This window comes from Pelmatolapia mariae, linkage group LG10_11 (genome assembly GCF_036321145.2).
Source record: "Pelmatolapia mariae isolate MD_Pm_ZW linkage group LG10_11, Pm_UMD_F_2, whole genome shotgun sequence".
In the NCBI taxonomy this organism is placed as follows: Eukaryota; Metazoa; Chordata; class Actinopteri; order Cichliformes; family Cichlidae; genus Pelmatolapia; species Pelmatolapia mariae.
The window spans coordinates 17,886,108-17,903,229 of record NC_086236.1 but is presented as its reverse complement, the minus strand read 5'-3'; the positions used below and the strand labels follow the sequence as shown (position 1 = coordinate 17,903,229).

Genomic DNA, 17,122 nt, shown 5'->3' with positions numbered 1-17,122 from the left:
ATTTATCTGATGACTTCTGTTTTGGTGCATGCCATCATCCTGGAGGATATTTTCTTGGATGCTAATAGATAACTAATGGATGTGTGAGCGAGCTAGAAAGACCTAATCGAAAGACTTAACTTTGAGACGTAAAGAAGGGCAACTAGAACCCAAAAATATGAGCTGGAGTTACATTTAAAAACATCTAAAGACTACATACGCAACAACGTTTATGAAAAAACTTGTGGTATTAAGTTAACCAGAAATGCCTTCCTTACACACAAAATGTACTCAAAATTTAACCATTTTTGGTTTCTTTGAAACCAATTACAAAACCACTATTTAAGTCATTTTTTTACTCTATTTAGTAATATTTACATAATAAGTCATCCACCACTACACATATGGATTTGTTTATTAGTAAACAAATCGAGGAAAGTAATTAATAAATGCCTCACTGTTGCTGCCATTAGGTTAGGTATTAATGGCCAATATCCAACTCCTAATTCCAGTCTAACTACAATGAAATAATATTGAGCTTTCAAAATTATAACTGCACATACACAAAATGTTTAAGTGCCAGTTATTATAAAGGTACAAAAAAAATAAAAAAAACAGGCTCCCCAGATAATGATCTCATGAATGTCAAATTCACTCACACACACAAACTATTTCCAATCAAAAGGTCATATCAACACAAAATCCATTCTCAAATATCACAGAGCCATGCCAGCATGCACGCTCTCTTTGCCAAGAAGGCCTCACACTTGAAATAAGAGAGTAAACACACGGAAAGATTATGATTTAAAAAAAAAAAAAAAGGGGAAAAAAAGAAAAACTGCAGTGTCTAAAATTATGTCATGGGAGAAATAACTCCTGGCAGGAGTCAGCAGTGACATTCAAATACAGACATCTCATGAATCATTTGTAGCAGCTTTGGAGATAAACATTTCAGTGCAATTCCAGTTCCTTAGGCAAGCAACAAAATCACATTTTAGGTATCCATCCATCCATCTATCTGACTATCTATGCACGCACACACACACACACACACACACACACACACACACACACACACACACACACACACACTCTCACTCTCACAAATCGATGTCTGCATGATTCTTGTCAGCAATGCCAGATTAGTTCATTTAGGTCACTGTGCAACTGGGAATGAAACAATTTCCATGCGTGACCCCCACGGTACAATGCACAGGGTGAGACTCAGCCATCTATTGAATCCATACATTAACTTGATTATAAGAGCCTCCATCTCTGCACTCAGATAAAATAATCCAACCTTTACCCTGAGCTGACCGCATTCAGAGCTTGAATGTGGCGAGTGCAGGGTAAGGGGTCAGTGGTGATACAGTGATATAGAGGGGTGGGTTGGTGAGGCACAGGGGCTTTTGGAGGTTAGTACAGTGAGTCACCAACACTGTCAGATATTGGCTTCAAAATGATTTCTTGTACCTCTCTCCTCGAGGGTTTCCGAGTGTGAAAGTGCCTGAAGGAGGGGTGAGGATAAACGATGACATAGTGCTACAGGATCATGGTTGTCCTGCTGGTATCAAAAACGAACATTTCTAAATGTGGTTACATCTTATTTGAATAACTGGTTTGTGTCATTTTACTCATAAATACCAAAAACTTATAAATGTCAATTATAACATAAATATGTTTTTTTTCTCTCCAATATTTATTTGTAAGACTAGTCATAGTTAATTTAATTCAACCAGTACATGCCAGTGCTTTAGTATTGTTTACTTCATGATGTTAGTTGTTGGCTGGTTACTAGGCAACATCTTGATGTCATAATATATCATGGATTATTTAAGTTTTAGGGATAATTAATGAGATGACACTGTTATGGAATTAAAATGATACAACACAAGATGTTACAGGTGCATAAACGCTACAAACAGGTCTCTTTAGCCTGTTGGGAAATGGTTGCTAGGCAACATGATGACGTTTCTTCAGTGCATGAACTTAATTTCATTATAAAAGAAATGTGTAAACTTTACAATTCCTCCAAATTGCATTAAGCTGCAGGATCATCTTCTCTCCCTGAAACAACTGAAAATAAAGTGCTCTTTAAATATAAATAATTAATTATAAACAGTTAGTTATAAATAATTCACTGGAAATGAACCGCTCTACAGACACCTTTACGTGACATATTTTACCTTCCCAAACAAGAGCAGGTGCAACAGATTTATATAACAATACCAGGTTTTTAAATAATTTCCCAGCATGTTTACGGGACATTGGTGCTTTTCTCCTTGTAATTCCATTGATGCTTTGCTCATACTGAGGCTGCTAGCTGGTTCTGTGTTCCTTCTAGCTTTAGCTTTGACCATTTTCCCTTTGCTAGCTTCTTCAAAGTGTTCATATTTAGCTGTGTGAAGGTGATTTGAGTGACTGGGTTTATTGTTAGGAGTATTTTCATGATGGTGGTCCTCCCATGGTTTACTTTGGCAAACTTTATGAGGCGCTTCAATGCTAATTACATGTTGTGTGGCTGTGAGTGTGCGTCTGAATCTTTGCTTGCAAAACCAAATTTCTGTTGAAAATTAAATAAATAAAATGGCACACCCAGCTTAGTTGAAAACTGGCTTTTATTTTCTCAGGTTAAAACAAATGAGTGATTTTTTTTTTTATGCATTTTCTTCACTTATTTGATTTAAGTCACAAAACACAGTTTTTTTCTATTTATATGCTTTGTAAGGTCTTATGACAGCACAGCTCTTTTTAAATGTGATAATTTAGCACTTTACCATCACAAACACTACTCCACATGCTGTTAAGAGTTTTTCAGTGGATTTTGAGCCTTTTGTGACATGGTTTATTTTTTCTCAACTACTATGAAATAGGTTTAGGAATGTCACACAGATGCTTCTAGCTAAGGGCAGGATGGGCTTTACAAACATCTTGCTCTCCATCAATCATTAGTTCTTTTCTTCCATCCTATGGAGAAATACTGAAACATCAGCACCTTTTCAACTTTTGATTGGTGGGCAAATACACAGAGGTCAGGCAAAACAGGCCACACTGTCATGAAGCATTTACAGAGGTGTTCAATTAACTCATTTAATGTAATACATTTTTATGCATTTTGGTAAACAAAAAGAAATTGGCTGTTAAGTCTGTTAAATTCAAAGATGTACGAGGTTTTGCATCTTTTCAGACTGGCTGCTGGGCACCGAGAGTGAGCCTGCCACTGTCTTTGTATTTTAACTTTTTAATTAGATGTGTGCTATATATATTATCTGTAATATTCTTGTGTACTTGTATGGAAGAACTGCCTCAAATGAGCAGCATAACAACAAAAATAAGCTCTTTATCTAATGAGCAATCTAAGAAAAGCCATTATTTATACTTAGATGTAAACTGGAGGAGGAGACTTTCAGTGAAGCTATGACATTTTATTTTTTTCAACTTTACCCACTGACTATATTTTATCTTGCTTTTAATGCAACTACTGCAAGAGCATTGATTATAGCAGTATTTGTGATCTAGCACACATACACACCCTGATATGCTTCAGAGGGTTTGTTTTGCATGTGCTTACAGTTTCTCTGTTCCAGAGAATAAATGGAGTGAGGCTGATTTTTGCAGTAACTGCTGTTTTTGAGGCTGAGGTTATTATAGTTAACTAAAACTAACTGAAATGATTTTTTAAATTTGGAAAAACACAAAACAAAAAAATTCTTAGTTTTAGTTTTTATTAGTTTGGTAAAAATGTTACAACCTGTCTGATGAGGCACTGATTTCAAGACATTCTGTGTTTTTATTGCAATGCCTAAATTTTGACTCTGACACTGATGACTAATAAAACCTAATCTAAAATAAGGAAATCAATAGGAAAATCAACTCTGGATTAAAAACAAAAATTCAGAAATTAAACTGATTTAAAAACAACCAGTCAAAATGAAATCTAATATATATATAGCTGGCTTTTGGGTCATTGCAATTATTTTGTTAGAGCTACAAACGAAAAAACTATATACAAAACAAGGAAAAAAGAAAACAAAAAAACAAAAAACAAAACAAAACAGGTCGACAGGTTACTAGTAGGCTACTATAATTTCCGGTATTGGCTTTTCCAGGTTTCCACCTAATATTTCTAGCTGCCAACGCTAACATAGATGACTAGAACGGTGCTAGATCCAAACATCAGTCAATAAACTTTTGTACCAGATGGTTACTAGATGTAAAACAAAGTAAGTTCTTACACATTCCCACCCAGAAGAACAGGCTTCAATGGCCCTGGCTTAATACAGACTGGTTGAACTCTGCTACAGGTGATGTAGCAGTCCTCTCACTATAAACAACTTCAAACCCGGCATATAGGCTTGCACAGGAAACAACACTGCAGCAACCGTCTTTGTGTTTGTCGTCGTGTTGACATATTTACAACTGACACCACAGCCAAAGCTGCCGCAAAATGATTCTCCTCGTAAGTCCAGTTGATCCTACACCTCAATGGACACAGAACAGGTGATTAAGATGGCCGATTGTGTAAATATACGCTCCACTTAGCACCTACTCCAAGAACCTGCACTGGAAAGACCCCACATGTAAGATTTGTCATGGCCCGAAATGCTTTCTTGTCAGTTGTCGACACTACTGACTGATATCCAGCCCACCTACACAATGTTATTGCCAAATAAGGACTCTACAGTAGATTATGATACTGTTCTTATTTCCCTTGATGATATGAACCACGGCTCACACTCCTAACTTCATTTTGTGAGCCAAAACCAGTGCTGCTACGCTAACGGCATCACCTCCACAAAAAAGGAAGACACACACAAAAAAAAGCATACAGTGTCACTGTGGCCTGGGTAGCTAGTGTTCTTCTTCTTACTTATGAAAAAACAAAACCACGTTTTAAGTCTAATATATATATATATATATATATATATATATATACTATTTCAATTCTATGTCGTGTGGTGGCCATGTCGTCCTGAGATGTTCTTCACTCACTGTGTAACAGGGTGGAAAGCAAAAAGCAGACAAAGATTTGCTGTGATGCAGAGCAGAACTACTAACCAGTGTAATGTGGTGTTAAATGACAACTTCTGACACCGTTTGTCGGGCTGTAGGGGATGCACGAACATACCTCAGAGATCCTAGATATCTAATATAGAATACTAAAATTACACACACACACACTACAAACTTGGCTATAATCAACCGTCGGCCACTGCAGTATGCAGCATGATGAATAGGTACACAGTTAACTATACTTCCAGTAAGGCAAGTGTGTGTGTGTGTGTGTGTGTGTGTGTGTGTGTGTTTAGAGCCAAGGGAGTGAGGCGAAGTAGGCCAGCATGAATATAAAATCACCCCTGCCAGGGAATGATGTGGGCTACAAAAAGGAAGAGAGCAGAGTGTGTGTGTGTGTGTGTGTGTTGCCAGAGAAAATGTGCAGATGAAGGTGTAGGAAACTAAAGCAGGGGTTCTGTAGGAACACTCATTTCTCCTCTTTCTGGGATGTTGGGGGCGCACCCTCGCCGGCACACAAAAACCAGGTAAATCTAACAAAGTGGCTTGTTATAATTTTGGAGATTACTGCATTGTCATTGTGCCAGATGTAAATGCACCCACGCACGCACGCACACACACACACACACACACACACACACACACACACACACACACACACACGCACGCATACACCGATGCAAAACAAACAAGATTCTCAACAGTGTTTTTGATCCAAATGTTTTGTATTAAGATGACATAGGAATTATATTGTTATGGCCCCTCCCATCTCACTACAATCACACGCAGACAATGCACACTTTTGGGGGAGAAAAAACAAAAAAAACAAAAAACAAAACACAATAGAGGCAGACACAAAAGCATGAAGCAGCCAGACACACAGACACAATGGTGTTGAAACAAGGAGCACAGCAGAGGACAACCAGAACAATCGAGAACATATGCTTCCTGGAGCTTTTAATGTGAAGCTGTGAAAATGAATAATGCATTAGGCCAGAGAAAAACAGCTGATATTAAATTAATCAATTAATATTTTATATCTTAAGGAATTTAAGAGAAATCTCAAAGTCCAGCTGGTTACACTTTTACAAATGCAAAGGGACGAGTTGGTTATCTTTGGTTAAGTACTTTAGACATTATTAATATGCAGACCTTACTTCTATTCATGGATACTTTTGATGCAGCGAATTACAGGGCTGAGTGTTTTTAGTGATTTCTGAATAGATCTACGTCACAATTACGCCTAAACTAATAACACACAAACAGCTGCACTTTTAATGTCTTTATTGAAAACCTGGGGTCATCAATCACAGCGCAGACTGGAAAAAGTAACTGAACCTCTGTGCTAATGACTTTGCTAATCATGCGAATCATGTGTTGAATCACATTTTAGATTTGCTGAAGTGTACTCAAAGTTTAGTCCTTAACCTAACAAATCTCATATTAGCATATTGAGGCATTAAATAAATCAATAAAAGTTGAATTATTTATGAGTGGTAATTATAACAAATTCAATCAAAAAATTATCAAGATTGATAATGGAGCCTTAAAGCATACAGCAAACATGGAAGGTGACTGTTCGGTTCAAAAGCGATTACATTTTCAGCCCGATAATTGCCAACAAGCATGTGCTTCTCTTATGCAATTCATTCATAATTCATAAAACCTGCTCTTGCTTAATTAAGACCCCTATGCCGATGGTGTTTTAAAGAAATCAAACACTACACATAAAATAACCTCTATGAGAATTTAAAGCGTTGCAGGTAAAGAAAACAGGCCTGAGCGCCTTATGTCATCTCCCTGTTGCACTCCTCTTCCATCTGCAGTCGCATTTACAAAAACCTAGCAACAGTAGGTAAGAGGTGATGACAGGACAACACAAAGTCTCCCTCCAGACCTTCTAATGCTCAAAGACGAGAAGACGGAGAAAGTATTCCGATAAAAAGAACCAGTGAGGGGTGGCGCTGCAGACAGCTCCATTACCTAATCATAAAAGGGATCATCTACATTCATCCAACGGCCGCTTCACCCAGCCAGGGAGCCAAAGAGCGAGACAAGATTACACCAGTGGGTAAGGGGAAGTGGATGTGCTTAGAGGAGATGAACAATCTAGAGGGATGGAGGAAGTGACAGAGAAGCCACTTCCTCCCTCCTCCCCACCAAACCTCTGCCCCTCGTTTTCTTCCCATTCCCAGAAGACACCCTCACCCAAAATCTTACACGGCTTATCCTTGGAAAAACCCCGCATCTGGAAATAGCTGCTAACGAAGGATGAGAAGGAATTTAGAAAACCGAAGCAGAATTTAGGAGCCTTAAGACAGAGAGGTGAACGTTTTTAGCCCGGATGCCTAATACACACGCATACAAATCAGTCTGGTTTGAGTTTAGCGCAAATCGTGTTTTAATTCAAGCTAAAAAGGCTGAAAAAGAAATTATAATGAAAGCGGGCCTCAGCATTATGCCTTAAAAGAGATTCTTTGGTTCAGAAGCAGATCATTCTGGAGGAGCTTGCTAATAAGAGGATTTGGGAGCGACGAGGTTTGTAGTTTAAGGGACAACCTGACATTTATATTTCTAATTGGGTATTTTCCTTCCCCAGAAATTTGCAACACTATGAAAAGAGTTTGTAGATTTGTCTGGACTGCTGGAGAATCTGAGAGATGCAGATCTCGGCTCTGGAAGAACGCTAGCCATGCTAACAAAGTAGTACAAGTTAATTCCACGCTGTGACAAGTGATCGATGAAGAAAAATGGCCAATTAAAAGTTGAAATGTAAAAGGGCTTCGATCACAAACGGTGCAAAGTTTTACATTTTACCTGGTTTATGGGACTCCCAACTACATTTCACTGCTCTACCCAAAAGAGCAGAGGAAAGAGGAGAACAGTGATACCCACAGCATGATGAGGCTCCGCAGGGGGGCTGGAACTCATCAGACCCCCACAGAACATCATACAGCTGGACCTATGTTACACTCAAGAATAAAAGTGCACCTGAAGGACAATCACAAACTGAACCGCTCTGAATCCTTCTCATCATTTCTCACCCTTTAGTTCACCATCTTTCTCCTTCCACCACGTTTTGTTCTTTTCTTTTTTAAAGTACAAGATGAGCATCCTTCCACATCATCGTTTTCCTCCTGGCTTTCACGCTCCCTGTCTCTCCTTTGGCTCATGCAGAGGTCAGGAGAACCCAGCTGTGTGATAGATAGCAAAGTCATCCATGACCTTGCAGCAGAAGCCACACCTTCTGTCCTCTACCTCTTCCTTACATAGGTGTGTGTGTGTGTGTGTGTGTGTGTGTGCGTATGTATGTGTATATATATATATATATATATATATATATATATATATATATATATATATATATATATATATATATATATATATATATATATATATATATATATATATATATATATATATATATATATATATATATATATATACATACATATGTGTATATGTGTGTATATATTGCATACTCATTTAGGGAAACAAAATAAGACAGCGTTCATGCAGTGTTTTTGTTCAGCACTGTTTACATTGTTAGCTAACACTGCTTACTGCCTGTGGACCTTAGGCACAAACTGGCAATCATAAGCTTCTCTGCAGCTTTACAGCAGCTAATCTTTCCCAAAAATAACCAACTCAATATCATCTTGCAGAAGATGGGAAAACACTTTTTGAAAAAACAAAGTGGAGCTGACAGATTTAAAACATACATGTGCATATCAGACAATATACACACCAATACTTATATTATATGACAGTCCAATATGGGCCAGCAGTACTGAACGGTTAAAAAACCCAACAACTTTCAATCAGATCTTTTTTAGTGTCTTTAAAACTACTCACTATACTCAAAAGTCCATTTAACCCACGCTAGCAAGGGAGCACATGATTTAAATGACTGTTCAAGTCTGTTAGCTGATGGTTCTTAATACGCCCATCTCCACGGCTGTGCGAGCACCAGATGACGCACTGTTATTCCACCGCGAGGCCATGCAAGAAGATCACAGTGCTGCAGGGAAATAGTTAACCTATGCCCTAGGTATGCAGCCACGGGGCACCCTTGAAAAACGGTTCATTTAAACTGAGTTTTGTGCTGATGTCTCAAACCACCTCAGGGCAAAGTACAATGGCACAAAATGCATCTTGAAAATGGGTGACCTATTCCTTTACAAATCCATGAAGCATAAATCAGCATGCCAGAGTCGCAGCGCACCAGACAGAGATTCAAAGACACAGAGCGAGTCTTTGTGATGCATTTGTTCCTCCATTTATAACCTCGATGAATGGATTGAAGTGTGCCTGCATTCACCTCGGTGTATTTTTATAATCAGGATGTGTCTGACTTGGTGTGCTGTGCCGAGTCTCGCTCTGCCGGCTGAGGACTCAGGATCAGGTGACCTTGGTGATTGTGGAACGTGTGGACAAGAATAATGAGACGTTTGCTAACAGAGAGTCAGTGGGACCACTGAGGAGGCTCAGGTGGGGATTGACACTGCCAGAAGATATTGCATCTGACCGAGGAGGATGGCAAAGGAGGGAAGGAAAAGCAAAGAAGGTGGCATAAAAACTAAGAGTGAGCCAGAGTGTGTCACCAATCATTTTCTATCCCAGATAAACACGCCGTTTTGATCCCAAAAAAAGCATTACAACTAGATAAAGCCGCCTATAAATAAGCCCAGCTGGTGCTGTACTGAGGCAGAGGGACTGACAGTATTGCCTGTAGATGCATTTGAAATATATGTCTCAGTTCTTCAAACAAAGAATAGATATGACAGTACGCTTCAGAAAGATAAGTCACACATCAACACTCTTCTCTCTGTCAACAAAAATTGCTTCTCACCTGGTTTTCTTCCACCAGCATCACAATGTGTCACACAAATAACCAGCGACTGGGTGGAAGAAGTGGCTGAACATTAACTAGAAAGATTTTAGGGTTAAAATCTACAGAACAAACGGTGCAGTGAGGCAAACGACAGGAAGTTCTTGGAAGGGGAAAACTCAACTGTGAAATGGGCCCAATCAAACAGACTGAAGTATCCCATCGTGAAGAGGGCTGCCCATAAGAGTGGTGCCTAAACTTTAAATTACTGCAACACCAGATGAATATTTCCAGGTCAGCTGAAGAGATCTGGGTCCCCGCTTTTACTTGGGACCTAAAAATGTAAAACTACTCAGTAATTCTTAAGGATAGAAAAAAAAAGCAAAAGATTAAATGAACGTCTGAAAAAATAAATCTGTTTACTGCTCTCCTCCCCTATTAATCATCTTATGATCCCTTGGATTTATCCCACAGCCCCTCGGAAAGGGCCTCAACTCCCAGACTGAGAACCATTGATCTGTAAAATCTACATTAGGCGGTTTGATGTACATCTACTTACCTACAGACAGGTGACAAATTTAAGAGAAAGACTGAATAAATTAGAACACAAACACATCCATCATAGATGCCTCCACATAGGGCTCAGCGAGGTATGAAAATCACATGCTATGGACTTTACAAGTGCAAGATTTCACGTCAATCTTAACCCCAATGGGAGATACAATAAGTAAAAAAGTAACTCATCGCCTGTTCTGTACTTTAAGATATATTACGCACATAAACAGGAGACTGACAAAGGCAGCTAGAGAGAGAGGGAGAGCAAAGAAACGCTGTGGAAGAGTGCTGTGTGAGAAGTCCGGAAGTGCAGAGCAACACCAGGTGGTGGAGCGTCTGGATGCAGGCAATCAAAGACCGGTGTTGCCTTGACAACTGTGATGCCTTGTTGATGATAATCGCTGAGCACCTTGCTGTCAGCACCCCCCACACCTAGTGCAGGTCTATTAGTCTATGTGTGTGGACTTATTAAAAGATTAAGAATAAACAAGGGCAGCACTGAAGTGTTCGGGCTCAAAGTTGATTTGAATTGCCATCTCTCAACTGTTCTTCTCTTTCTTTCTACAGTTTCATGTCGCCATACACACCAAGGAGCATATCTGATACAGCAGACAAGCCCATCTGTTCACTCCAGCCGCAGTGGGATCTGATCAATAAAGCCCCGGTGGAGGAGAATGTGGCTGCTGTGGTCTCCCACACTGATTGGAATAATGGATCAGCTTTTGGGTCACAGTGGACTCATTGTACCAGCAGCATGACCACTGAGGTTTCCTGCCTCCACACCTCTTTGTTTCAACTCTTTTAATTAAGGAGCTGGGCAGCCGAATTCCCTAACAGGCTTAGCTATTGGCAGCCTTGCAACCAGAACTGATTGTTCAATTCAGGATTTAGCAAGTAAAGCTTTGTATGACCAACACACGCTGCTTTAATTTGTCAGCGTGTCGGGCCTAATGCAACACTCGCAAATAAACATTAAGGCCTTAAAAGCGGGTTATTTACATAAAATGATGCAGAGTGCATTTCAGCTGAATGCTCTGATGGGCTTTCACTGATCTGATGTGGACCAGTCCTGTCCTCTTCCGCTGCATCAGCTGGTGATTTTCTGAGCACATAGCCACTGCAGCATCCTACCACCTCCTCCTCCACTCTCTCTTCTCCTCCCCCACCCTCCCTCAACCCCTCTCCACCTGCTTTTAAATGCATGGCGCTGCCCTGCCAACCTAGTCTATGCAGGCAGCATCACTCCTCTCAGTCCCTCCAGAGTGAAGGAGGAGGCCGTGGAACAGGATGGATGGTTATCAGCTTGTGCAACCCGGGGGGTTGTAAAAGAAGGAGACAAGATTGGAGTGAGCCAGCGAAAGTCCCTCTGCACTTCCCTGTAGTACCAATAATCGATTGGGGAGATGAGAGGCGACCTGAATCAGAATGGCTCACCACAGTCTGACTGAGATCAAAATGGTTTGGCTCAACTGTAGGCTGTCCTGCTCCAAGCATCCAGTGAGTTAACAGGCCGTCAGACTCGCTGCACTGTAATCGGGTAAAAAATTCATTATCAAGTCATTATTATTCTACCTTCAAAAGAAAATCAATAATGATCAGACCCCCTCCTCCTCTTCTCCATGCTAGATGCATGTAATATCATGCAGCACACGCCATCGCCTGATAGATGAAGGAGGGGGACACAGCCAACGCGCACACGTCCTATACCTCCCCCCAAAAGCATTAGTCTTCCAGACCTACATCGGCTGTATATTTTGCTCATCTGTTTCGTAACAGTACACACCAGTCATGGAAAAAAAAGAAGAAGAAAAAAAACCCAGCTGGATTAAATCCTCTGATCTAGGCCCTGCATCGCCGACACAAGCCTCCGATGGAGGGGTGAAGATGGAAGAGGGGTGGAAACGTATATGTGCTCCAGAAATAATGGCTGCTTGAAGCAGAGTAATATAAACCATTAACAGCTCCAAAGCCACCTATACACAAACGTATATATGACTCCTTTGGGCTCGGGATGCAGGGCCCTGCCTCCAACAATAGGCCTGTGCATAATTTTGACCCATTCTCATACACACACACATATGTCGATGGTAGCATAATGCTAGTCGGCCTTTGTCCGCGTTGGATCTGTTTGTTTTTGTGCTGCCAGGACGTGCACACATGCATGATTTTGCCCGTTTAGGGACACGAATGGAGTACGTTGTAGGGGTCCTGATGTTGTGCGCAACATTAAAACCACTCGCGGCTTGTTACAATCTGCCTATGCATCACTTCAGGGTACATATCGGGGTCAGGAGAATAGCCTGCATAGACTTTTTCAGTATCCCCCACAGTTTGACTGCGAATGTCTCCGGTTGTTGTAGCTACTGCAAACGGGTCATTTAGTCAACAATGGCCGGTGATTAGACTACCCTCAGAGCCTCGGTGGGGTCACATGCTTCATTCAACTTCTCTGGGCTTAAATATAACACACTATTATTTCTTACAGCGGCCTTGTTTCATCTAAAGGAAATAAAAGAGAAATATCAACCATCTCTCGAACAAACAAATGACATCATCCCCTGAAAGCCACACAACCAGGAGAGAGCGAAGCATCGTAAATAAAACATAGCGGGTTGGGGCGCAGCGACTGTGCTGTGCTCTATGGCTTCCTTTCAGCGTTTTCCAGGACTGCTCGGTCCTGCTCCCACTCACCAGGTTCAGCACCGTCTCCACGATGTCCCTGTTGCTAACCTCCCCGACCTGGATCAGGCCCACCAGCACGGCAAATTTCATCTGGATATTCCTTATCGGAACAGCGGGGTTGATCACCCCGGCCGGGAGGACCATAGAGCCGGCTGCAGACACCATCCTTTCCCCGGTGGTGCCGGAGCCAGCGCCCGCGGCGACCTGCTGCTGCTGCGGTGGCGGCGGCTGCTGCGCGGAGGAGCCCGCCGGAGGATGGGACTCTCGGTCCGTGTCCGTGAGCGAAGAAGCAGAGCCCGGTGGTGCTGAAACCGGCTTCTCGCTCGACATTTCCCCTCGGAAACAGGGAGGAGAGGAGCGGTCGCCGCTGTCCCTCACACCTGCTCTACAAGCTCGGGCGTCTGCTGCTGCCGCCGAACAAAAACCATCCACTACGCAGGTGAAACAAGGGGGAGCGGCGTTTGAAAAACTCTGGAAATTCACCCTATCCACCTGAAAATGTGTAGGGACTCATAGGTGTAGGAGAAAAAAATGATGGAGGCTTGACAGGAATGGAAACCTACGCTTCTCTCGCTTTCTCTCCTCTTTCTGTCTCTCTCCTCTCTCGCTCTCTCTCTCATTGGCAGGTTGCAGTCAGTGCGGTCGTGGAGGAGACAGCGCCATGTTAACGCCCCCTGTCTGCGGTAGCGCGCTTTAGCCGCGCATGCGCAGTGTGAGGATTTCTGGGAGGGTGCTGAAGCGGAATAACATGGAGCCATCCATGCATGGGTTCACACAGAGCACAGCACACTCGAAACAACTGTGTGTTATTGGGGATTTTAAAAAATATAAATATATATATATATTGTTTTATTTATAAATATTTAATAGTGCGAGGGTGCGAACATGGATTAATGATGGAACTTTCATTACATTTCTTTAAGTAGCAGAAATAGGCTGGGTCAACTTCTCCACAGATGTATTTTGGGTGTAGTGCAGGGGTAAATCCAGATGGAGTTTAGGGCGCCTGGTTTCCAGACAGAGGCTGTTTATATATTCAGAAGCCATCCATTTGTCCCACTTACCTCTGTCCCCCAGTTCAGCTCTGGTGCCTTTGTTTATCCATTAAGCATCCCACTATTGTTCTCCTGACACTAATCTGTTCTTGTGTGATTTTCTCACTTTCCCCGTTTTTTTTTATGTCGTCCTCAACTGTCTTCCTTTTCAAGAAATTAATTTTGTCTTTTCACTTTCACACTTTCCTTACCTCATCACCTCTCCATCCTTATTTTGCCTTCTGGTTTGCAAAGCGTGGTCCTTACTATACTGCCTAACTTAAAATAATAACAATAATAATAATAATAATAATATGGCTAATTGTTCTGATATCTTTGTATGACAGGAAATAAAGTAAAAAACCTTCTATTTTCACTTCTCTGTTTGTTTTTGTATCCCTTCTGGCTGAAACTCAGCAGCACATAACAGAATGTGCAAATATTTGCCTGGAGATGTGTTTACAAGCAGTTGCCATGGAAACTGTTTTTCGTAATTGTACGTGGATTATCTTAAAATAATATGACATAATGTGTGTATGTGTGTGTGGGGGGGGGGGGGCATTTAATTATGCATTAAATTAACATATATGACGGGTATTGCATACAATAATACACTAATTCCCTCAGCTGTCACATGGCCCATGTGTTGGTAATCTACTCAGGTTCAGGTGTGTTTATGAGAGAGGGACTTCAAACCTGAGCAGTAATAGAAGTGAATGTGTTTTGTGTTAAATTAAAAATGTTATATATATCTATATATCTTCCATGGCTTCATTATGTTTATGGCTCCTTCAGAAAGCTATAGTTATGACTTGATCCTTTATGAATCTTACCCTATATGATCATAGTGTATATCTGTATTTCTGTAACTCCTCCTAAACACGTCTGGATGAAACGTAATACTTAAGCTGCCTAGAGTACCAGGTAGTGCTGTGTAATACTGCATTCTTTTGTATCCATCATATACTGAGTAAATACATGAAAAGCTGAAAGGTAAATGTGCCTGTCCCTGAAGCTCTTTGGGTTGTTGTTTAAATGACCTATAACTAAAATAGACATGACAGTCAACACAAAAAAGGTTATAGGTGCATACTTTTACATTTCTGGAAAAAAAATTTTTTTTAACACAGTTCAGTAGGCTACAAATACATTGTATTTAGAGGACAGGAACAAAATATCGATCCTATCATTCTAGTGTCGATCTGATACTGATATCAACATCTATAGTTCTTTTGGAAAACATTTTTAAAACCAACAAATCCTTATAAATCACAGCTGATCTCAAAACGAACGTGTATGTTAGTTGTAAGTTGCTGTTTACGAATAAATTTTGCCAAAATGCAGTGACACTTGGGCGGGGGGGGGGGGCGGTCACAGGAATATGATGTTGCGCATATCAAACAAACAGTGATGCTAATAGTGCCTGTACCATAGCTTCCAAAGAAGAAGAAATATATTTAGCCTATTTATTATTAATTTCTTTGGTGTCCATGAACTCTTTTCTTTGCTACCTGACCGTAAATGGTAGTATAATGAAGATAAAAAGAAGAACATGATAATATTAACATACATGTCTGTGTTTTACACAGCAGCCGCAGGCCTGGAAAAACCTCCCGCAGGGCAATTTTTTGCTAGTGTTTATGATTAACAAATGATTAATGGTACACAAACCTAAATGCACTTAGGATTAATAGGATGGGCTGGCAATACTAAACACATACACTCACCAGCCGCTTCATTAAGTACAGCTGTTCAGCTGCTCGGTCTAATCAGCCAGTCACATGGCAGCAAATCAATGCATTTGGGCATGTAGACATGGTCAGGATAACCTGCTGCAGTTCAAATGATAGAAATGTGATTTCAGTCACTTTGAATGTGGCATGGTTGGTGGTACCAAAATCACTGGTTTGAGCATTTCAGAAAGCGCTCATCTACTGGGATTTTCCCCACAACATTTACTGAGAATAGTCTGAAAAAGAGAAATTATCCGGTGAGCAGCAGCTCTCTGGGTTTATGCCAGAAGTCTGAGGAGAATGGTCAGACTGCTTTGAGCTGATAGGAAAGCAGCAACAGTAACTCAAAAAGAAAATGCTTGTTATACCAAGGCATGTAGAAGAGTACAACATGAAGAAGCTTGAAGCAGAGGGCTACAACAACACCAGGTGACATTTATGTAGCTAAGAAGAGGAAAGTAAGGGGTCAAATTCACACAGGCTCACCAAAACTGGACAACAGAAGATTGAAAAAAATATTGTCTACTCTGATGAATTTTCATTTCTGATGCCGATGGTACGGCCAGAATTTGGTATGAACTACATAAAAGCATGGATCTATCCCGCCTTTGTCAACAGTTCATGCTGCTGGTGGTTTAATAATGTGGGGGATATTTCTTGTGACACTTTGGACCCCTATATAAAGCTTGAGCATTCTTAAAACACCACAGCCTAGCTGAATATTGTAGCACACCATGTCCATCCTTTTATGACAGCGGCGTACCCATCTACTGTTGGCTGCTTTCAGCAGGATTATACACCGTGTCACAAAGGTCAAATTAACTGGTTTCCAGAACATGAAAATGGTTCAAGAAACCATCTACACTGTCACCAGATCTCAACTGAATAGTGCATCTATGGATGTGGTGGAAGAGGAGAATTAGAGAATTAGTACCCGCTCTTTGCTTTGTTGACAGCTCTGAAAACCTTTGGCCTTCTCTCAATGAGCTTCATGATGTAGTCACCTGTAATGGTTTTCACTTCACAGGTGTGCTTTGTCAGGGTTCATTTGTGGAATTTCTTTTCTTCTTAATGGGGTTGGGACCATCAGCTGTGTTGTGCAGATCCAGGTTGGTACACAGCTGACAGCCCTATTTGACGGCTGTTAGAATTCATATTTGCAGATGACACCACGGTGATTGGCCTCATCAGTGACAACGACGAGGCCGCCTACAGGGAGGAGGTGGATCGTCTGGCTGAGTGGTGCAACACAAACAACCTGCTGCTTAACACTGAGAAGACCAAGGAGCTCATCG

The 17,122-nt window shown here is 41.0% G+C and overlaps 1 protein-coding gene across 24 annotated transcripts in view; it reads right to left on the bottom strand.

Annotated features, from left to right (window-relative positions):
* Window positions 1–13,855, bottom strand: part of nbeaa (neurobeachin a) — a 108,026-nt gene extending 94,171 nt beyond the window's left edge. For 16 of the 24 annotated variants that reach the window (XM_063486905.1, XM_063486909.1, XM_063486912.1 and 13 more), the window contains exon 1: window positions 13,070–13,855. In XM_063486905.1, coding sequence (XP_063342975.1) covers window positions 13,070–13,390 — 321 coding nt within the window. In that variant the 5' untranslated portion in view covers window positions 13,391–13,855. The remainder of the gene's footprint in view (window positions 1–13,069) is intronic. The other 8 variants (XM_063486921.1, XM_063486922.1, XM_063486924.1 and 5 more) reach the window with 1 other exon arrangement.
* Window positions 13,856–17,122: the final 3,267 nt, after the last annotated feature.